Here is a 23,304-nt window from a genome sequence, read left to right as displayed (position 1 = left end):
GGGTATTGTGGGGAGAGATGGCAGCATGGGGGGTGATGCTCTGTATAGTATGGGGTTTGGGGGTGGGTTTGCTCATGTTAGGGCTCTCTGTCATTAAAGGTCATCTGTGTCAGAAGTACCCGAGCACGGTCTTGTCCTTCACCTGGGGATGGGGACAGGGTGAGGATGGGGATGTTGGGCAGGGAGAAAGGTGTTGGGATGGGGACACGGCGGTGGGGACATCATGGTGAAGAGCAAGAGGTTTGGACAGGGATACTGGGATGACGATGGGGTGAGGATGAGGACATCAGAGTGAGGACACTGGGGTGAGGATGAAGATGTTGGGATGGGGACATTGGGATGAAGATGGAGACACTGGGATGAAGATGGCGATGTTGGGATGAAGATGGGGATGTTGGGGTGAGGATGAGGACAATGGGGTGAGGATGAAGACATTGGGATGGGGACATTGGAACGAAGAGGGGAACATCAGGATGGGGACATCAGAGTGAAAATGGGGATGTCAGAACACCCTCACCCACTGTCCCCATCCTCACCCCAGTGTCCCCATCCACTGTTCCCATCCTCACCCAGTGTCCCATCCAGGGGGATGGGATTGGGACATTGGATGACTTTGGAACAGGAACATCAGAATGAAAATGGAGACATCAGAACAGGCACGTTGGAGTGAGGATGAGGACATGGGGGTGAAAACGGGGACATATGACAGGGACATCAATGTGAGAATGGGGATATCAAGATGGGGACATTGAGGTGAGGGTGGGGATATTGGGACAGGGACTTTGTGGTGAGGATTAGGGCAACAGGGCAGGAGCACTGGAGCAAGGACAGGGATATCAGGATGGGGACATCAGGGTGAGGATGGGAACATGAGGATGAGGACAGTGGGATGGAGATGCTGGAATGATAATGGGGACATTGGGGTGAGGATGAAGATAATGGAATATTGGAATGAAAATGGGGACATCAGAAAGGGGATAACAGGTTGAGGATGGGGATGTGGGGGTGAAAATGGGGACATTGGGATGAGGATGAAGCACTGGGATTGGGAAAAAAGAAGTGAGAATGGGGACATTGGATGGGGACATTGGGATGAGGATGAGACATTGGGGTTGGGACATTGGGGTGGGGACGGGGACATTGTATGGAACACTGGGTGAGGATGGGAACACTGGGGTGAAAGATGGGGACATTGGGGTGAGGATGGGGACATAGGGATGAGGATGAGACACTGTATGGGGACATCGGAGTGGGGATGGGGATGTTGTATGGGACACTGGGTGAGGATGGGGACATTGGGGTGTAGATGGGGACATTGGGATGAGGATGAGACATTGGATGGGGACATTGGAGTGAGGATGGGGATGTTGTATGGGACACTGGGTGAGGATGGGGACATATGGAATGAGGATAGGGACATTGGATGGGAATACTGGGTGAGGATGGGGACATTGGGATGGGACACTGGATGAAGATGGGGACATTGGGGTGAGGATGGGGACACTGGGTGAGGATGGGGACACTGGGATGGGGACATTGGGTGAGGATGGGAACATTGACTGGGGACATTAGGATGAGGATGAGACGTTGTGTGGGGACATTGGAGTGAGGATGGGGACATTGTATGGGACACTGGGTGAGGATGGGACACTGGGGTTAGGGACATTGGGTGGGGATATTGAGTGAGGATGGGGACATTGGATGGGGACATTGGGATGAGGATGAGATGATGGGGGGGGACACTGGAGTGTGAATGGGGACATTGGGGCGGGGATGGGGACATTGGGTGGGGACACTGGAACGAGGATGGGGACAGTGGGTGAGGATGGGGACATGCAGGAGGTGGCCTCCATGGGGACACCACAGGGACAAAGGAAGCAGATCCAGACCCACAAAGGGTCTCAGCGCGGCGTCCCACAGCTGCCCCAAGGGATTTGGGGGCAGGGTGACATTCAGCACTGTAAACATTGGGGTGCAGCACCCCAGGGTGCCCTTACAGAGACTCCACACAGGGCAAAAGAAATCCTATCTTTCCCAACTCTCTCTGCAGCGTTTGCCAAGCCAGGATTTTACTTTTTTCTCCGTTTTTTCCCCAAAAACCCCTTTCGGGGGTGCGCCATCTCCCCCTCCCCCAACCCCCGGCAGGCGGCGCTGCGCGCGGAAGGGGCGGGGGAATCCTCCGAGCGTGGCGCTGACGTCATCGCGGGAGGGGCGGGGCGAGGGGGATGGGGGAAGCCCCGCATTGTGACGTCACAAGGGAGGGGGCGTGGCTAGCGTGAGAAGCGCGCCCGCGGGGACGGAGCGTTCATTCATAAAGAACGGCCGCTGCGCATCAATGGGGCGACCCCGTGGGAATCACGTCGGTGTCACCCCCGCGTCACCCCCGCGGTGGGGACAGGTAGGGGGATGGCGTTTCTTATCCGGGTCGATCTGGGGGGGTGTTATTTGGGGATTGGAGGGCTCGGCTGATGCGTCTATGAGGATATGTAATACAAATGAAGGGAGGTGAGGGGGATTTATTGCCTCAGCTTTGTCCCCAAAGTGTCACTGTATGAGGCAGCAGCTGGAGATGCCCCCCAGGCGGCCCCCCCAGCTGGGGATATAGGTCAGAAGAGGAGTGGAGAAAGTAGGTTATGGAAAACTCCACGGTGGCCATCTGGAAAAATAGGAACTGGGATTTTTTTTTTTTTTTTCCTCTTGCTTTAATCTGACGATGGAAAATCGCAGCGTTTTCAGCCCTGTTCCTACTTCTGCTGGGATGCTGTGACTGGGGGTGGTTTCCCAAAATGGGGATTGGCACTCTGAAGATTGCTTGGCTTTATTCTGAGAGTCAATGAAGGGTTGTTATTCGTTCCCACTGCCCCAGTGCTGTTGGGTTTTGGTGGTAGAGTTGTGAAAGCATTGGGTTTCAGCCGGATAATCCCCCCTTGTGCTGCCCAGGTGGCCAAGCTGCTGTTCCCAAAGTGTCCCCATACAGTCGCTCCTTGTTCTCTGTTATCTCTGGAAGCAATCAGCTGAAACCTTACGCTGTATGTGGAGGGGAAACCCTGCCCTGAATCCCTGTGGGCACGCTTAGGTTGTGGGCTGGATTAAGAGAGGGGACCCTTAAGGGCTTGTTTCATTTTGGAGTACAAAAAAAAAATCACATCCTGGGGCTTGCAAAAGTTGGGTTTTCCCCCACAAAGCAGCCAATTGTGGTCCTGGTGAGGCTGGGTAGTTGGCTTCTACTTGGGGCATCCCATCATCCCCATATGAAGCCTGGTGTAGGGAATCTGCTTTGGCAGGAGGGTTGGACTCAATCTCTGGAGGTCCCTTCCAACCCCTGTGATTCTGTGATTCTGTGAAGTGGGGCTGAGGTTCTTTGGGGCCAGTCCTGCTCCTGGAGTTGTCAGAGCTCCTCCAAATATATCCCCAGTGCCAGAACTCTCCAAGCTTCTTTGTGTCTGTCGGCTTTGGAATGATGACATGAGATGCACAGGGCTGGCTGGATGCTCCCCAGATCCCAGCAGGCAGGGCTGAGGGGGGAAGGGGGCAATCACCCATAGGTGCTGATGCTCAGATCTGCCCCTATCCCACCCATCACTGTGCCCCTCATCCCCTCCATCCCATCCCCTGCGGGTGCACAAATCCTTTAATAGCACCCCAAAATACCTTAGGATGAGCACTCCCCATCCCATAGGCATCACCATACAGCCCCAAACACCACTCCCCAGGGGGGATTTAACAGCCCCACAAGAGGCTGGTGCTGGTGCTGGGACACATGGCACAGTGAGGGTCACCGGAGGGTGCTCAGCACGGGGATCTGCATTGCAGCGCCACGTGCTGCTGCCTGCTCCTGTCCCTGGCTTTTCCTCTCCCTTCTCAAATTGTGGCTTTCTGTGGTATTTGAGGTTTGAGGTCAGTCTGGGACTGTGTGTTGCTGTCTCCATGCTTTGAGCTGCTCTCGAGCCTCCTTTCTGCCCCCATGTGACTGGGAGCTACTGGGAGGAACTGGGGGACAGCTTGGTGCCCTCACATCCTGACACCAGCCTGTATCCACCCCCATCCCTCAGCAGCTGCATCCCAGATGAGTGATGCTGCGTGCTAATTGCTCATTCATTCAATTTATAAACCACTCCAGCACATAATGACTCCTTATCAGCAGTGTCACGTGGGGCAGCTTTATGGGGATGCCCCACTACACCCAGGGGCATTCAGGGATTTTCTACTTCATGACAGAATCGACTTTAATTATTTTTCCACCCGTCCCCAAGCACACGCAGCATATGAGTTGTGCCTGCAGGATGGTGAAGCTGTTGGTTCATTTTAGCAATGGATTTCTATGGGGGGGCCACCCACCCCAAAAAGGCTTTGGTCTTTGGGTTTATTCGGTTGAAGGACCCGTCATTGGGTCAGCATCATCAGAGAGAACCCGCTTACTGGGTTGGTGTTGTTAGAAAGAGCCCATAGTTGGGTCAGGGTTGGCAGAAAGGATCCATCACTGGGTTGCTGAAAAGGATCTGCACATTGGGCTGGCGTTGGTGGAGAGGATCCATCATTGGGTCAGTGGAACGGACCCTCTCATTGTCTTGGGGTTGGTGGAAAGGATCCATCATTGGCATTGTTGGAGAGGACCCGCTCTTTGGGTTGACATCATCAGAGGGAACCCACTCGTTGGGTTGGCATTGTCAAAGAGAACCCATCGTTGTGTTGGGGTTGGTGGAATGGCCGCTTGTTGAGTTGAGGTTGGCAGATAGGATCCATCATTGGGTGGGCGAACTGGATCTGCTCATGGGGTTGGCATTGGTGGAGAGGACCCTTTGTTTTGTCGATGGAATGGACCCTCTTGTTGTGTCAGGGTTGGGGGAAAGGATCCATTGTTGGCAGTGTTGTTGAGGACCAGCTGGTTGGATTGACATCATCAGAGAGAACCTGCTCGCTGAATTGGCATCATCAAAGAGAACCCATCATTAGGTTTGAGTTGATGGAAAGGGCCACTTGTTGGATCAGGGTTGGCAGAAAGGATCCATCGTTGGATAGGCGAACTGGACCTGCTCACTGGGTTGGCACTGGTGGAGAGGACCCATCGTTGTGTTGATGGGACCCTCTTGTTGTGTTGGGGTTGGTGGAAAGGATCCATCATTGGCATCGTCAGAGAGGACCCACTTGTTGGGTTGGCATCATCAAAATGAACCCATTGTCAAATTGGGGTTGGTAGAAAGGGTTGGGGTTGGCAGAAAGGTTCCATCATTGGGTTGGCAAAAAGGATCTGCTCATTGGGTCACTGTCAGCAGAGAGGACCCATCATTTGGTTGGCCCAAAGGACCCTCTCATCGGGTCGAGGTTGGTGGAAAGGATCCATCACTGGTGTCAGCAGAAGGGATCCACTTGTTGGGTCGGTGTTGGCAGAAGGGATCTGCTCACTGGATTGAGGTTGGCTGAAAGGCTCTTTGGGTTGAGGTGAATAATTTTTTTTTTTTTTTGCTTGCTTAGAAATACATTTTTAATTGTGTATGTATGCATTTATTTCTCTTTGCAGTGATGCGCCGGGGCTGGGCAGTGCTGTGCAGGGGAGGATGCCGATCATTTTGCTCCAGAGCAGGAAATATCCGTGCTGAAGGTTTGCAGCATCTGTTCCTTCCCCCGCAGAGCTTCAGTGCCTCCGGTCCCAGCAGATTTGGGACGTGCAGAGAGGGGCAGAGCTGCACTCAAAGGCCTTTAATAGGATTTTGGCGGTAGTGATGGGGTCCTGAGAGCATTGGATGAGCGTTGTCTGATATAATAACAGCATCACCCAGAGCAAAACCAAGCATTGTGGGGTATGGAGGGAGATTTGGGTCCCCAAATAATTCTCTCCTTTGCAGCACTGGAGGTAGAAGAACTCAGAGATTTGAGATTTTGCCCCTATGCATGCACATCCCGTCCCAACAATAGCCCAGAAATGCTGATTTAGATGTTGGGATTTTCCATGTTCTGTTTTATTTTGCCAACCCTGATGAATTTCTGAGCACACACACTGGGGCCCTCGCCAAGGATTTCACTCCGTTCCTGGGAAAACTTCCAATCAGCTTTTAATGATTTGCCTTCAATTAAACGCAACGAGACTGGAGGGAGTGCATTGAGCTGCGCCGATGGCACTGGGGACACTGGAGCCAATGGCACTGGGAGAGAAATTGGAGTTCAGCTGCAATCAGATTTAGCAAATCCTCTGCAGGAAGGGAGTGGGATTGTGTGAGCGGCCCTAAAAGGCGTGGGAGGTGTGAGTGCTGGATTCCTACCGAGCTAAAATTGGGTTTGCTTTCGGTGCTGAGTCACAATGGGCTGTGATTCCACTGCACCCAAAAGGGCTCCTGTAAGATATTGGGTTTTTTTTAGTTGTGAGGGTGTTTTGGTTTATTGTAAGGATGGCAGATACTGGGGTAAGGATGCAAAAAATTGGAGGTTTTGGTCCTGAAGGTATTTTTTTCTAGCACAAGGGTGCCAAATATTGGGGTAAGGATGCAAAATATTGGGGCTTTTTGGTCATGAGATGTTTTGTTCTATTATAATGATGCTTAGTATTGTGGTTTTTTTTCTAGTTGTGAAGGTTCTTTGCTCTTTTACAAGGAAAACCTCAAGACTTGGGAAGTAATCCCAAACCCAACTGTGCTGCTTGGCTGCACTGCAGCAAATAGGGCCAGGGGAGCACTCCAGCTGTGAAATAACCCAATTCTTCCCCTTTTACAAGGTTATTTTCCAGCTGACTGCTCCCTTGCAAAGGCTGTGCTTGTGGATAACCTCCCAAGTCCCCCTATGTGGGCTTTTTGTGCCCCAGACCCAAAAGCCCTTGCTGTCCCCTGAGCAGGAATTAGGGTGGAGTGACACAGTTTCCTTGTGCCATGTCCCTACAGGTGGCCCCAGTGGCTGCAGAGCTTGGGGATGTGCTGGTGGCTCCTTGCTGTCCTGGTGGTGAGTACAGCCTCATCCCATCCCTCTGCACATCTCTTCTTGGTTCTTCTAATTCGAAAACCCCAAATGCCCCCAGATGTCCCATTTTGCTCTGGGGGTGGCCCATGGGGTTTCCCATTCTGGGATTGCCACTGTCCTCCACCCCACATGGCCCCAGTTCTGTGTTGTTTGCAGTGGGTGTGCATCCAGCAACTGGGCTGTTGCAGAACTGGGGTGGTGTGTATCTGCTGCAGTGCATGTGGGAGTCTTGCAGCCATCATCTTGCTGCTGACAGGTTTGCATCAGCTGCAGTGCACAGAAGGGCTTTGCAGCCACCCCATTCCTTGTGATAGGTTTGCACTCACCATGGTGCACACAGTGGGGGTTTGCACCCATCCCATTGCTTGTAATCAGTTTGCATCTACTGTAGTGCATGCAGTGAGTTTACATCCATCCCATTTCAGTTGTCCCGTTGCTTGTGGTGCATTTGCACCTGCCATTGAGCATGCAGTGGTTTTGCATCCATCCCATTGCCTGGGACCTATTTGCACCCACCATGGTGCATGCAATTGTTTTGCATCCATCCCATCCACAGTGCATGCAGTATTTTTGCATCCATCCCATTGCCTGAGACCTATTTGCACCCACCATGGTGCATGCAATGAGTTTGCACCCACTCCATTGCTTGTGACAAGTTTGCACCCCCCATGGAGCATCCATCCCATTGCACCCATCCCATTGCATTGCACGTCTGCACCCACACCATGAAACATGCAGTGGTTTTGCAGCCATCACATTGCTTGTGATGGGATTACACCCACCATGAAGCTTTGCATCCATCCCATTCCCAGCAGCGCATGCAGCAAGCTTTGCTTCCATCCCGTTGCTTGTGACAGCATTGTACCCACCACGATGCACACAACAGGATTGCACCTGCCCTATCCTTCACAATGCCTTTGCATCCTGTCCTTTGCAATGCATTCTCCCCTGTTGCACCCCACTGAACACCTCTCTTCTCTCCCAGGTGAGCCCCTGCATGGGGACCACAGCCTGCGAGCTGCTGCGATGCCCACCTGGAGAGGAACCCATTGGGGTGAGTGTTGCCTGTGGGTGATGCCCCCACCCCGTGCCATGCAGCCTGCACCCCTTCACCACCCTCTTTCCCTCCCTGTAGACGTGCAGCACAGCACAGAGCTGCCGCCCCTGTCCCCCTGGCTCTTCCTCTGCAGGGGACGCACCGTGTGCCTGCGTGCACGGGTGAGCGTGGGGTGCCGTGCACTGGGGTGGTGGGGGGGTTTGTATGGATACCACTGTGCTCATCTCACCATATCCCACAGGTTTTACAGCCCTGATGGCCATAGGGAGCCCCAAGGCCGGTGCCTGCCCTGCTCTGCTGCGCCCCATGGCACCCCAGGGTGCACAGGTGGGTGAGGGGTGGCACGGTCAGCTGCGGGCTTTGTAGAGGGGGTGATGGATTTGGGGTGGAATAGGTTCAATGTTTACGGCATCAATGGGAGAACTCTGCCAAATCCTGCTCAGGAAGATTCAGTGCCAAAATAATGCGGTGATGGATTTGGGGTAGGAGTTGAGCTCATGGCATCAATGGTGGAACCTCAAAATCCAGCATGGGGGAATGTGGTACTGAAATAATGCGGTAATGGAGTGAGGGTGGGACTGGGGCTTGTGGCACCAATGGGGGAACATTGCCAAATTCATCCTAGGAGGAGAATTTGATGCCAAAATGACGTGGTGATGGATGTGGGGTAGGAGCTGTGATGGCACCAATAGGGTAAATTTCCCACATCCAGCATGAGTGCATGTGGTGCCAAAATACTGAAATGATGGAGTGAGTATAGGATCAATGCTCATGGCACCAATAGGAAAATTCTGCCAAGTCCACCACAGGAGGAGGATTCAGTGCCAAAATAACCCAGTGATGGATTTGGGGTGGAATAGGATGCTCACGCTCATAGGATGCTCATGGTATCAACGGGAGAACTCTGCCAAATCCAGCTCAGGAAGATTCAGTACCAAAATAACCCAATGATGGATTTGGAGCAGGATTGGTGCTCATGGCACCAATGGGAAATTTTTCCCAAATCCAACCCTGACTGCAGGCCAACGGCGAGCCCAGAGTGTGGTGGCACCTCGAGGACCATCAGGGACCAATGAGACATGGGAGGTTCAACCAGAGGAGGCGGCGGCAGCGCAGTCGGCCGTGTTGGCCATCGTCCCCGTGTTCTGTGCCATGGGATTGCTGGGCATCCTGGTGTGCAACCTGCTGAAGAAGAAGGGCTACCACTGCACCGCACACAAAGAACACGAGCACAACACCAGCGGTGAGCCCCAGTCCCATGCGCCCAGTATTCTGGGGTTGCCTCTGGTTGCCGTTGAATCCAAGTAGTTGGGGACCATAAAGGGATCAGAATGTGGCCCAGTGATGATGTTGGTTTGAGGTTGGTGTTAGGCGTGACCCAGCTTGGCCACCCTGAAGCCAACTTGATCTGCTCAAGCCCATCCCCATGGTGTCTGGTCGCTCGCATCTTGTCCCAGTGGTTGGAGCATCCCCTGGTCACCATGGTGTTCTATGGCCATGGTGAGCATGGGAACCCATGGAGAGGATGGGGCCCATCCCCATGGGTATCTGGTTGCTCTTATCTTGTCCCTATGGTTGGAACATCCTGCTCATCCCCATGGCATCTGATTGCCCCCATGTTGTCCCTGTGGCCATAGAACATCAAGCCCATCCCTATGGTGTCTGGTTGCTCCCACGTTGCCCCTATGGCCCAGAGAGCACTGAGCCCATCCCCACGGCCACTTCTCTTCATGCCTTCTCCATCTGTCCCCAGGTCCCAGCTCCATCTACCAGATTGAGGATGCCAATGAGGACACCATCGGGGTCCTGGTGCGCCTCATCACAGAGAAGAAAGGTTGGGAGCCCCCCAGGAAGGGGGAAGGGGCCCCCCAATGGCCAGGGAAGGCTCTGCCATCCCCAGGTGGCTCCTGGTGACTCTCTCTGTCCCCCCACCTCCAGAAAACGCTGCAGCACTGGAGGAGCTGCTGAAGGAGCATCAAAGCATGCAGCCAGCACCGGTGGGCTGCAAACCTGCCTACAAGTGAGAAACTTCCCCCCCAGCTCCCCAAACTCCTCTGAGTCCCTCCAGCCCCACTGAGCCCCAGTATGGCTCATATCACTCCTTGTCCCCCACAGGCTGCACCTCCTGCCTCAGTTTCCCCCCTCCTGCTGCCATCAGCAGCACCTGCACACAGTGCACGGCCCGGCTCCCCCTTCGGACCCCCCTTGCACCCGATGCAGCCAGAGGAAGTGGCCCCAAGTGCTGCCATCCCCCACAGCCACCAAAGCCACCAGACCCGCCGGTGAGATCACCATTCTCTCCATTGGAAGGTGAGCACGTGGAGCCGGGGGGGATCCCATTTGTCCACCCCATATCCCAAGGTGGGGTGGGCTCACAGAGTGTCCCCATGCAGATTTCGGGTGTCCCGGATCCCCGAGCAGAAGCCTGGTGTTGGAGGTGATCCTCTCCCCACCAACACAAAGCCATCGTGGCTGAAAAGCACTGACAGCCGCCCTGAGGTGAGGGATTGGGGGGGGCAGGATGTGGGTTGGGGACAACCCTGGGGTTGGGGTCACAGGGGTCAGTGGGGGGCTAGGAGTGGTCGCTTTTTGGGGTCTTTCCTGGAGAAATCAGTGCGATGCTGTGTTGGGATTGGGAGGTGTTAACTCTGAAGCCTAATGAGGGCACTGATGGTGAATGCTCTGCAACTGAAAATGTGGGGACAGCCCTTCATCCCCAGGCCTCTTCCAGCTGCTCTGGGGCTCTCCAGCACCGTGAGAACTTCAACATTTATTGAAAAAAAAAAAATCATGTGTGAGTGGCCAGAAGGGATATTTATGGGATGGCAGAGGCAATGGTGGCAGGGAGATGGATGTCACATCCCTATGACCACATCTCCTTTTGCTCCCAGGGCAGCCCCTCCACAGCCCGGTTTGGGGACAGCACTCTTGCCATGTGACACCCCCAGATCCCCCTTGGGGCCAGCCCTGATGCAAGGTGAGGGGCTCAGAAACTGCACCACACAACCCCTGGGCACCACGTGGGGGGATGGCAGTCGAAATGTCCCTGGGACAAGGAAGGGCTGCCCCCTGATCGATGTCCCCAGTGCGGTGGCACCAGGATGACCAGGGCTCTGCCCATTGGGCCCTTAATGGTGGTCAGGTGATGGATTCTAAATGTTTGGGGTTTTTTTAAAACATTTTGGGTTAATTTCTGGAAATGACATCACTAACACATGGGATATGGGGAGTGGTGACCTTCCCTGTCCCCACCATCACTGCTGGCAGCAGCTTGGCACCAGCTCCCTCACCCCTCCTTCCCCTGGCACTCCATTGCCCCTTCCCCATATTTATTACCCCTCTGGGGCTTTCCCAGCTCTTTGAGACTGTTTCTGTTGTATTTTCTTAATTTTTTTTAATTATTTTAAGCCTCCTGGCTCTGTTGCTGGAGAGAATGTCGTTAATAAACGAGCTCTGTTTTAGGGAAAGAAGATGGGGTTTGGTGCTTCTATTCTCTCCCCTCTTTCTTCCCCCACTCCCAGTGGGGATACCTGGACATGGGAGGGGGGCTCTGCCCATTTGGGTTCATCCTGACCACCCCCAAAAAGTGGTCTCAACATCATTATGGGGTTTCTAGAGCAGCTGCTGCATGAGGTATATGGGATGTCCTTCTCCATAGCATGGTGACAGCCACAGGTTGTGACACTGCCACCTCAATCTATCCTCAGCTGGAGATGCACATGGTCCCTTGTCCTTTGCAGATGTCACTTGACCCAGAGGTGGCCACGTGGGGACAGTGACACCCAAAGGATCCTGTGGGGCTGAGCAAAGCAGCAGGACAGCAGTGGTGGCCTTAGACGCATGCGTGGGACCACGTGGGAGCTGATCCCACATTGTGCCCATGGCTCTGCTGACCCCGTGGAGAGCAGCACCCAGCTCTGTGCCTCATGGTGCTGAGGTTGGGGACAAAGACAGTGCTTGATGGACGCCTTCTTCATCTGCTGGGCTGCAGGGATGGAGATTAAATGATTGGGGAGCATCACCATGGAGCTCCCCCATGATTCTTCCCGTAGGCAAATCCCTAACCCTATCTCAAGGCTACAGGACCATGCTGGACCTATTGGGACATGAGTCAACTTGTGGGTTGGGGTCCTTCAAGGCTCATTAACCACCTGGAGGCATATGGCCATGTTGGGTCATGGGACAATCCACGTGTTGAGGTTCCTCATGGCCCACCAACCGCCTGGGGGCAGTTGGCCATGTTAGGTCATGGGACAATCCACATGTTGGGGTCCTTCAAGGCTTGCCAACCACCTGGGGGCAGTTGGCCATGTTGGGATATGGGACAATCCATGGGAGGGGGTCCCTCAAGACCTGGAAGCATATGGCCATGTTGGGATATGGGACAACGCACGTGTTGGGGTCCCTCAAGGCCTGCCAACTACCTGGGGACAGATGGCCATATTGGGACATGGGACAACCCATGAGTTGGGATTCTTCCAGCCCTACTAATCATCTGGGGGCAGGTGGCCATGCTTGGACATGAAACAATCCATGCTTTGAAGTCCCTCAAGACCCACCAACCACCTGGGGGCATATGGTTACATTGGGACATGGGGCAACCCAAGGGTTGGGCTCCTTCCAGCCCCACCGACCACCTGGGGGCAGGTTTGGAGGTGGAACCCCATCGCTTCGCAACTCCAAAAAAAACCAAAAGCAATCCACCAACCCTCTTCCTTTTTTTCTTTTTTTTCTTTTTTTTTTTTTGGAAACATTTTAATAGTTATCGAATGTTCTACATCTTACAGTAAATATCGTACAGTTACAAACTCTTGGCTGAAATCTGTCAGGGAGATCACGAACTGATCTTCAGAACGAAAACGGAACGGAAAACAAATGAGAAAACCCAGATTTACACTTCATAGTCACAAGCCGCGGCTGCGGGGCTTCCCAACGCGTCAGTTCGAGGCCATGTTCCCTACACACCGTGGAGACTTGGAAGACATGTTTACTCTTTTTTTTTTTTTTTTTTTTTTTGTATTTATGTATTTTTGAATACGTATATATATTTTTGCTTAAAGAGTTCCAATACTATTTAAAAACGAGCTGATCCGAGCTGTCCCGTTGGTCAGAACGGGTCAAGAAATGATACAGAAAGATGGGATGGGGCGCACGGGTTGGGTTTGCTCTGCTCGGTGCTAGGGCACGAGGAGGCTCTGTGGTTTTGGGGGGCGGTTTTGGGGTGCCCCTCCGTGCCCCTTTTCCCCTTCCTCGCTATGTCTCCCAATGGCTGCAGCCCTGCAGCTCCATCCCAAGGATGCAATGCTGAGGCGTCGCGTTGGGCGTTTTCCTACAAACTCATCACATCCAGTTGGGGAAAGTTGCCATCAGATGACATCTTTTGCTATTCCTGTTTTCCAAAAAATCCATCATCACCTGATTGCTGGTGACTCTGTAAGTGCCAAATGGCGTGATGCCTTGCCACAGCTCTCCTTCCTCACTCCCTTCCAGGCTTTCTGCCCTATATTTCCCTATAGCAGAGCAACAGCGTGTTGGGGCCATGGGGAGCCAAAAGCCAAAAGGAATAGGGAAAAGAAAGAGATGGAAAGCAAACTGCCACGGGTTAAAGCCATGGGGAGGACATCAGGGTGACAGAGGCGGAAGGAACCGCAGCCCTCACTTGGACTGAAAATATTGATGGCTTGACCAAATAAAATTAATAAGTGGACTTACGAGGACACAACGGCTCTTATTGCTGTCTTTGGCTGGTTGGATTTGAGCACTGAATGCAAACCCCAAATGGGAGGAGTTTCTCGGTATGACCTCACTGCCCAGCCCCACTGGGGACCACTTTTCACCCACCATGCACCTCAAGAATAGCAAACATCGTCAGCAAACCAAGAAAAAAAAAAAAAAAACTTTACATAACACGGTAAAAAGTGCTTAAATTACACACCCAAGCTACAAAGAAGCTTTACGGGGTTGTTGCTGCCCAGGGGCTCTGGGCTTTGCGTGGGGTTGGGGCAGCACAGCCTTTGAGTCCTGCATTGCAGTGTGTTGTAATGCAAAAGTCATAGGTGGGATTGGGTAATGGCCACAGTTGTGGTTTGTTAACAATTTTCTTAAGACCTTCCCCCCCCCTCTTCCTGGAGTTTTGCTTTGCCTCCATTACCCCCAGGGACATCCTAACCTCCTCTTGCTCTGGTAGAGCATAGCCCTGTCCCCCTCAGTGAAGGAAATCCATTTTCTTCCTGCTCACCAACCTTCACCATAACCAACCCAACTGCAGCACAGCGCTGCTGGCGTGTGATGCTTGGGTGTCCCCAACGGTGTCAACCCCAGGGAGCTTTGTCACCCCAGCAGTGGGGACAGCAGAGTGACAGAGTCCTGCTGGGTTCCTTTATCCTGAGGAATTGTCAACAGAGAAAGAGGCAGCACCTTCAGGAGCAAATTCTTACCCAAAGAACTGACCCCAGCTTCAACCCACCCTACAATCCCACAACTCTGTCCCTCCCAGATTGTCCTAAAGGTGCCAGAGGTCAAGGTTAGCAATGGAAATCCTTCAACACCTCAGATGGACATCCCAAACTACACCTTGCTATCATGGAACGAGATGAGTTGGGTTGGAGAACTCTATCCCATGATGGGAACTGGATGGAGCTGCTCAAAGCACAACCATTTCCTACTCACCCCTCGGTCCTACACTCGCACCACGCTCTACCCCATCATGGGTTGACTTCCCAACCTGCTCATGGGTTGACTTCTCAACCTGCTTCTTCCCAAACAAATTCCATTGGGGAAACCACCCTGAAAGGGAATTGAATATCTCCCGAGAGGGCTTCCCAAGCCCCCCAAGGACAGCCCAAGTCCCAAGATGGGCTCACCACAACAAGGTTCACCTTTTCACCCCATGACGGCACCACTGGGTATTTCTACCCAAGCACAGTGGGGAAGATTCATGACATCTGCCACTGATCCAAGCAGAGGAATTAAAATAAAGCCACCTGACCCTCATCAGGTCTCGTTTGTGGTAACAGATGGAGGTGTTTCCCCTTTTCCCTTTTACTTTATAGCCTCAGCCTGTTTTGATGAAAAATCTGTCATTTTTAGACCAAGCCTGAAATTCAGAGCTTTGATTAGGGGGAACTTAAAAAATGCCTTTAAAAAACCATATTGAGGAGGAGGCTGTGTCCATCTGGGGGTTCCTCTGTGCCATGAATGGCACTTCACCCCTCAAATTCAGCATTTTCTCTCCTTTCAGCAGCACACCCCACATCTTCCTGGCCAAGGCTGATAATTCAGACAGCTCCTCCCAGCGCAGTGATGGGTGAGCAACCCTAGGCAGTGTTGGGACTCACTGCAGTGCTGTTAATTTGCTAACGACTTTCTTCTGTCACGACAACGCGTTCCAGCACCGACAGACAGCTCCTGATACATTGAGCATTCCAACACTAAGTCAACAACATTGTGAGAGCCAAAAAAATTTTTAAAAAAAGTATTTGAGAGCTCTTCGGTTCCTGTGATTTATTATAATGGTGGGTTGGGTTTTTTTGTGTTTTTTTTTTTTGTGTGTTTGTTTTTGTTTTTTTTTAGCCCATGTTTAATTGCAACACATTACAGAGGACAATGTGGTTTCCCTACTTCCAAACGTCCCCCTTCCCTTTAAGTGCTGACCCTATAGGCAGGGAGGCTTTCCAAAGCTAAACGGGGGCAACACTGTGATTAATTACCTCTTTTTTTTTTTTTTAACTTTTTTTTTTTTTTCTTTTTTCTCCGTTTTATACAAAATGAAAGTGCAACACAATGAACTATGTGGTGGAAACCCTCATGACCTCCTCCACCCACAGCGCTGGTGTTGAGGCTTCACCACTTGGTGTCCTTTCTGTCCTCTGACCGAGGACAATTGGAGCTTGCCTGGGTTTCCATTAAGAGCAGAAGAAGCAACCAACTGGCCCCCACTGACCCGACAACCAGCGGCCCCCAGTCCTTTGGGGTCCCTACAAAGGTTTCTCTCCTTATGGACTGATTCCCATCGAGAAGGATCCAATTCCTTGCAAGGCTCTGGATGGCTCCTTGGGACCACTTGCAAGGATGGATGGATGGATGGATGGATGGATGGATGGATGGATGGATGGATGGATGGAGCTACTTTGGCATGTGGAGGGAAAACCATCAAAAAGCAAAACGACGATGATTACATTTTTCTCTTAGAAAAAAAAAGAAGAAAAACTTTCATTTCTATGCTGTGTTTTGGGGGTAAGAATTGAAAAATAGCTCCAGCTGCCTGCAAGTGCTGTCCGTTTGACTGGGACACCCAGAGGACCCAGGAACAGCTTCATGCTGCCTCCAGATGCAGAAGATTACTTTATTGCTATTGCTGCTCCTTACCCCTACTATCTCCCAGCCCAACCAGCTGTCTCCACAATGCCAGGACTCGGGCTCGGCTCAACCTTTGTTGACCCCAATCCAAAGAGCCCAAAGAATGGGAGCACCTCAACCTCCACGAAGGCTCCTCTCCATCCAACCTCCTTTCCCAAATCCCCAGGCTCTGTAGAGCCTCTCCAGCCTGGAAATCTCTCTTCTCCCATCCACAGCATCCCTGCACACCTCTGCCCACGAGCAGTGGCCAGGAAAGAGCTGCCCATGCTGGGACACGGCCAGCACAGAGCATCTCACCTTCCCAAAGGCATCGCTGCCACTCCATTCCCCTTGCACCAAATGCCTCTGCCCAGTTTTGAAAAGCAGACCCAATGGTGAACAGTCCTCCTACTTCCTAAAACAAGCGTGTTACGTCGCTAATTATATTCTCTTACTCCTACAAAAGAAGGGATGAGTTCAGCATTTCACTGCAGATAATGCATTATCATCTATCACGACAGCTATCTGGAAGACACCAATTTTCCTGTAATACGTTAAGGAAGATTAAATAATTTATATTATCCAACTAAAAATACCCAAACCAAATTGGAATAAGCCTGCCTACCAGCGCTGTGCTTTTCACATAGTACCCTGAACATCAACCACTCTTACTAGTCAAAGAAAACCTAGGCTCTTGTCAACAACAACAACAACAAAAATAATAATAATAAAAAAGGATGAGAAGAACCCAAACGAACAAGAAGTGGGGATCTTTGCACCACTCGACTGGGCAATGCTGAAAAGTGAATATTCTGAGCTGTAAAACGATAGGACCAAAGAGAGAACTTTACTATTGCTCAGTGTCAGTATGTGTTACACGACTGATGTGGGTAGGGGAGAGGGAGGAGGGAAGGAAAATAAAGAGGCAGAAGATTAGAAAAAGCAGCTTTTACAAAAACCACTAAAGAATGCATAAAGTGACCCTTGCACTTTTTTCTTTTGTTCTTGCAAACAGACGAGGTGCTGCAGTCCAGCGGCTGCAGCCCCGATGTAAGACTTGTGTAGTTGCATACAATGTTTGACTTCGGATCTGGAAGAGAGCAGACACGTTGCAGAGGGGTTAGGAGCACAGGTAGGGATGTCCTCTTTGTCCTGTGCGCTCAGCGTGCATGAAATGCAACACTTGCTCACAGGTAACGCCTGGCAGTGGGCAGCAGGACCTCTACGACCACCAAGCTCAACCCCACCATGCCCAATGACCGCGTCCCCAAGTGCCACATCCCCACAGTTCTGAGGATGGGCACCCCACCACTCTGTGGGCAGCTTGTGCCATTGCTTGACTGCTCTTTGGAGAAGAGATTCTTCCCAATATGCAACCTAACATCCACTTGGAGCATCCCCTGGGGAAGCAGCCTGCAGTAGGGGCTGGTGTGGCTGTAGCTGCTTGCCCATGGTTCTGTCCCCGTGTCCCAGAGGCAGAAGGAGGGGAGTTCTCCTGCAGCACTTACATGACTTGGCCAGTGGGTTTACCAGTGCGGCGGTACGTAGCTGTAGGTGGGGGTTCCTTGAGCCCGGTACGTTGGCACAGAAACTGGATGTGCTCCGATGGCAGTGTGTTGTGGGGTGGTCAACAAGGTTCCTGCAGTGACAGCGAGGAGAAAGGCTTGGCGTGAAGGTATCACAGAACAGGGGTGGTGAGAAGGGATTGCTAACCCAGCACCGCGTCCAAGAGGCTTTGGAGAGCCCCAAGGAGCAGACCTCAGAGAGCCCAGGGGCACACCAGGAGCATCCCCCTCCTCTCTGAGCCATGGTATGTTGGGGGTTCCAAGTGAGAACGTGCACGGTGCCTTCAGCAGACACAAAAAGGGAGAGTACGGTCTCAAATGTCTCTGCTCTAAGAGTAATGGGGTGCTCGAAACTTTAGGGCATCCTACATGCATTAATTAGATCTGCCCACTTCTCAGTGCAAGCAACAGTAGTGAATATCTCAGAGTGGTTCTTGTGAGGCACAGGCTGCAATCCCTCCGTGTAACAGGGAGTCAACAGAGCCCTATTTCTCAGCTACTGCAGATGCAAATGGGTGAACAATGCCTTTCTTTGCATAATTCAGTGCACAATGCTACGAATTGTTTTGTGAAGAACTGCTGAGGAGAGAAATACAAGGTTTGGAAAAAAAGAAGACGGCCCATAGCCTTGCTCAGTGCCTTAATGTGTCATCAGTTCATCACATTTTTTACCAGGGCTGAAATAACCCCGTGCACACAACACACGGGATTTGAGAGTGATGTGTAAACCAAGGTTAATGCTTGTTTCATTAAGTGCGTGCAGCAGGAGCAGAAGTGTCTTAACAAAGAGCTCGAGGGTAGAAATGCAACTGGGGGTGGAGAAAGGCAAGCTTGGCTGTTGCTTTATTTGTGGAACAGAGTGCAAAAGCGTGTCCCTCTAGGGCACAACAAATGGAAGAGTTCCTCTGCGACCTCACAGCCATGAGTGACATCAGCACAAGGTGCAAATTAATTGACTTCTGCCTGCGTGGGTTGCTCTGGATCTGCAGGGCCACAGGGAAGCTTCTTACCTGCTGACATGGCCATGGTGGTGCCAGCGACCATCCCCATGGCCACGCCGTTGGTCCGGGGCGCAGCGACGGGGGCCGGGTAGATGGCCGACGGGATGCTGTTGGGCTGAACCACAGTGGTGTGATGGATAACGTGAGGCTGTGCCGCGTACACTGGCTGGGTATAATAAGCTCCCTGTTTTGAGAAAGGGAAAACACCACCGGCGCTGTCATCCCACAGAAAGCCCACGTCCCGCTCGTGTATTGGCACAGCTGGTCTCAATGGATGGGGCACCCACAGCTCGAGCACAGCATGGGACATGGGAGAGAAACCCCCAATCCACATGTTTTTTCCTATCCTCTAGAAGTTCTTCCAGCCTCCATCCTTTTCCCCAGGACAATTTCAAACAGAAGGATTTATTTATTCCTCCCGCGGGAATGAGGTTGGCATCATAAGCCAGCCCCAGTGCCATAAGCACTGGAAAAGGCTCCCCAGGGAGGTGGTTGAGTTACCATCCCTGGATGTGTTTAAAAACCACTTGGATGTGGTGCTCAGGGACATGATTTAGAGGAGGGTTGTTAGGGTAGGATGGCTGGGTTGCAGTTGGACTTGATGATCTTTAATGTCTTTTCCAACCTGAGCAATTCTATGATTCTATGACCATGGGTAGGGAGCATGGCTGCAACGGGTCAACTGGGTTGGACTCGATGGAATAAGCAGTCTTTCCCAACCTTAACAATCCCATAGTTTCATGAAGCATGCTGCATGGTTTGATGGGATGAAATGGGGCTGGGTCCAAAATATGTTGGCTTCTGGCATGCAAAACGAGCAAGAGATGGAAGGAAAGGAGGAACTGTAGCCCCATCTGATCCCAAAGGACCTGCCTCGGCGCGGGAAGTGGGCACACAAAAGGGGGCACCATCTCCTCAGGTTTCCAAAAGGAGACAGAGGGGCTCTGAAACCCAGGCTGCTGAGATCCGAGGGAGTTGGAAACAAGGGGGAGAAAACGGGTGGGAGGAAAAGAAAGGGGCCAACAGAGAAATCCCCACATCCCATGTAACAGCGATCCCGAAACGTGAGCAGTGCAGTGCGACGAGAACAGGGAGGGTCGGAAGGATCAGAGGGCTGAGAACAATGAGGGGAGATCTGATTGCAGTTTGGGACAGGCGTGGGTATGGGACAGCCTACAGGTATGGATGAAGGGGGGAAAGGAGAAATGGATGAACTATCAGATTACTTCTTCCTTTCAGGCTGATAGGGCAGACTGTAGGCACAATGCATTACACTGGGGACATGCCAAGAGAGATGAGGAAGGGGACAGAAATCAGCCAGAAACCTTTCTGGTAGAGCAGAGCGTGGAGCAGCTGATGCCCTTCCTGGGATGCAACTGCATGCCCGGCTCGGGATCAGGACAGGACACAACCTTCAATGGGCAAATACTGGTGGTGGGTGGATGGTTGGGCTGGGAGATCTTGGAGGTGTTTTCCAACCTTGGTGACTCTACGATCCTATGATTCAGCCTTCCCCTGCCTGTGCTCATCTCACCAGCCAGCATCTTCCTTGCAAAGTGCCTGTGCTCAACACCAGGCTCCATTCGTTCCAGCACAGCAGGGGTCAGCCCATAGGGTTAAGTCCCGGTGGTGGCAAAGAGCAACCTGGGCCTGGTGACAGAACTGCTGCCAGCTTTTATGCCAGCTGATGGGAAACATGTCAAGAACCAGCAGAGAGCACCTGAGCACAAGTTTGACCCCAACAGCTTCCCCTGTGCTCAGCTAATGGAAGATAAGTGGACAAAATGGAGCAGAGGAGATGCTCCGGGCTCAGCTTGGCATGGAGAAACCAGGTCACGGCTGCAGGAGAAGTCCTACTTGCCATTTCAGTGGAAGGAAAGAAGCCAGGAAAGCTGCAGGGCCAGAATGCTGCAAGGAGCTCATTATCTCCTGCAGGAAGGGGCAGCAAGGAGATTTTTGGAGGACACCTGTCCAACATGGGGTCTTGGCTGTGGCACATGGCTGGAGGCAGTGGCAATGCTGGAACAGGGAAGATGGTACTGGGAGCCCAGCCAGGTGCTCAGGAACACAGATCTGGGCCATGCTGGTGAAGGTGACATGGAGGTCCATGGGAAGCAGGAGGGCAAGGCATGGAGATACCACTGGGATGGGGACCCTAAGCTCAGGTATGACATCGACGCCTGAGCCTCAACATTCAGGTGTGGGATTTGGGGAGGAAAGGACTCCAGGGAAGATATCAGGTGGTGATGGGAGATGCAGAGTGAGGCACGTACCTGGGTGTACAGGTTCTGCTGTGGGTAGGCACTTCTGATGGGGTACATAGCAGTTTGGTACGGATTCGGAGACGGAGAGTAGGGAGGAGGCGCGTTGTTGCTCTGGGTCGGTGGGACCTTGTAGGGAGTCCCCGCAGTGTACCCTGGCAAAGAAAGACCAAAGCAGAGGGGGTGAGGGGGAGGTTTACAGCTGGTGAGACAGCCACAGGGCTTAAAACTTTGGCCCCAGGTCCTGCTGCCCCCTGGGGCTTGGCTGGGAGATTCGCTGTTGGTAGGAGGGATGCAGCTGCAGCATCACTTAGAGCGAAGGGGATGGACCATGGGTAGCAGGGAGTTTTACTGAGGGGGGAAACAGCCTCACAGCTGAGAGAAGCTGCCAAGGGCAGCACCAGCATCACAAACATCCCAACCCCATGCTCACAAGCCACTGCATCCACTGCCACCCAGTGCAGGATCCTTCCTCTGGCTCTTCCCTCTGCAAAACAGGGCACCCAGCCCCAAATCCGCTGCCTGGAGTTGTTCAGGTGTCAGCAGCATTCCGAGGGCTGGATACAGCTCTTCTTGCCTGGAAAGGGCTGCAATCTGTCCTCCAAGTTGCTGCCTACACGAGGTCAATGAGCACCCAACGTCTCAGCACAAAAAAGGCAACGCATGGCCCCACAGGACTCCATGCAGCCTGAGGCTGCGGAATCAGACCCACTTGTATGTCTCAATAGCTCTAGTTCCCGAAATTAAGTCTCTTCCCCTCTCTCCTCCCCATGTTTTTGTCCTCACGCCTTTCCTGCTAGGGGTGCAGTGAATAAAAGAACTTCATTGCTGTGGGATCTCTCTTCACAGGGCAGCACTGCTGTCACATCCCCCCAAAGAGCAGCAAGAGGAGGGGAAAGGCTCTCCTTCCATTCAGCTGTGGGGCTGTGCCACCCAGCTTCTCTCCAGGTATGTTAGCAGAGAGCAAGCTCTATAGCTGCATGGTACCGTGATGGCATTATCAGAGTTCAAGCAACCAGAAAGCAAATGCCCAAACCCACAAACCCACCATGCTGGTCCCTTCATGTCCCTAAGAACCTTCTGGGGACGTGAGGCTTGTTTATCACCACCAAAAGAGTCCCTGTGCCTCCAAAGGTCCCTTCATGACAACAGCTGCTCCTCCAGCACCTCTGTATCTGCAGGCTCTGTGCACTGGTGACAAGAGCAGCAAGTCTGCACTGTGGCCATTAGGAGAAGCCATTAGCTCTGTAGTGAGTGCACGTTGCTGAGCTCTGAGGAAAGCATTTGATAGGTGCTGAGCTGATGAATTAAAGTGAAGGATCCGTTCCGAAATGAGGAAATCCATCCCAAACAACATGGGGAAATCCATCCCAAACAAAGGCCACCATGATCATATCAGCTGAGCTGGCACCTGCTGACCATGTGTGGAGCAAGGAGATGCTGGAGGATTAATTCTCTACTTTTGTGTTTCCATTCCAGGTGAGAGTTCTCTCCGAAGCTCCAACGCCTCAATGATTATTATGGAGGAAGATCCTATGATTCCTATGAGCAACCTGGACCACTGAAGAAAAGGGCAGATGTGGCACTTGGGGACGTGATTGGTGGAGTTGGGGTTGGGTTGGGGTTGGGCTGGGGTTGGACTTGGGGCTCTTGGAGGTTTTTCCAACCTCAATGACTTTGAGTCTATGATTCTACTTCTAAAGCCTCAGTGGCTTTGAGGTCACTCTTGCAGGGAAGGACAAGAAGGAACTCACTCTGTTGATGCCATACAAGGGACAGATCCCACTGGTGGGACAACGCTGAATAACATGGTTTAGTGGGAAATATTGGTGGTAGGTGGATGGTTGGACTGGATGATCTTGGAGGTCTTTCCCAACCTTGGTGATTCTATGATTCTATGATTCTCCAGCACTAAATTGGGGGAAAATACTCAAGAATTCTTAAAGCTGGGCCCCAAACACTGAGCAGGATGGAGAGGAGAAGTTCAAGGCACCCCAACACTCAGACATAATGAACCCATTTACTCCATCAGCACTCAACACAACAATTAACGAAGGACAAGATTTCAAGTTTGCTAATACTCAGTGTGAAGATAACAAGGAGTTTTCCAGGGACTGCAGACAGCATCTTGCGGCCTT

General features: G+C 52.2%; 2 protein-coding genes across 16 annotated transcripts in view; one reads left to right on the top strand and one right to left on the bottom strand.

Moving 5' to 3' along the window:
* The first annotated feature begins 2,261 nt into the window (after window positions 1-2,261).
* On the top strand, window positions 2,262-12,981 carry RELT (RELT TNF receptor). Of its 3 annotated transcripts, XM_031606082.2 has the most exons (13): window positions 2,262-2,398; window positions 5,519-5,599; window positions 6,870-6,927; window positions 7,931-7,999; window positions 8,081-8,163; window positions 8,244-8,329; window positions 9,024-9,245; window positions 9,756-9,836; window positions 9,941-10,022; window positions 10,118-10,312; window positions 10,396-10,501; window positions 10,894-10,979; window positions 11,743-12,981. In XM_031606082.2, the coding sequence occupies exons 3-12, from the start codon at window positions 6,898-6,900 to the stop codon at window positions 10,939-10,941; spliced, it is 1,002 nt and encodes a 333-aa protein (XP_031461942.2). In that variant the 5' UTR covers window positions 2,262-2,398; window positions 5,519-5,599; window positions 6,870-6,897; the 3' UTR covers window positions 10,942-10,979; window positions 11,743-12,981. The 3 variants fall into 3 exon arrangements, with proteins under 3 accessions (XP_031461942.2, XP_031461943.2, XP_089990397.1); XM_031606083.2 differs by lacking the exon at window positions 10,894-10,979; XM_090134271.1 differs by lacking the exon at window positions 11,743-12,981 and having other exon boundaries at window positions 10,894-11,666.
* Window positions 12,982-12,988: 7 nt separating this feature from the next.
* The window catches only part of FAM168A (family with sequence similarity 168 member A), a 150,025-nt gene continuing 139,709 nt past the window's right edge, over window positions 12,989-23,304 (bottom strand). For 8 of the 13 annotated variants that reach the window (XM_090134269.1, XM_090134267.1, XM_090134264.1 and 5 more), the window contains 4 exons: window positions 21,179-21,321; window positions 18,915-19,089; window positions 17,848-17,978; window positions 17,295-17,429 (listed from right to left, as the gene is read on the bottom strand). In XM_090134269.1, the coding sequence (XP_089990395.1) occupies window positions 17,866-17,978; window positions 18,915-19,089; window positions 21,179-21,321 (431 nt within the window). In that variant the 3' untranslated portion in view covers window positions 17,295-17,429; window positions 17,848-17,865. Of the gene's footprint in view, window positions 17,430-17,847; window positions 17,979-18,914; window positions 19,090-21,178; window positions 21,322-23,304 lie in introns of all 13 variants that reach the window. The other 5 variants (XM_090134260.1, XM_090134258.1, XM_090134259.1 and 2 more) reach the window with 1 other exon arrangement.

This window comes from Phasianus colchicus, chromosome 1, assembly GCF_987193195.1.
Source record: "Phasianus colchicus chromosome 1, bPhaCol1.hap1.1, whole genome shotgun sequence".
Classification (NCBI taxonomy): domain Eukaryota; kingdom Metazoa; phylum Chordata; class Aves; order Galliformes; family Phasianidae; genus Phasianus; species Phasianus colchicus.
This window is presented reverse-complemented; position numbering and strand designations above follow the sequence as displayed.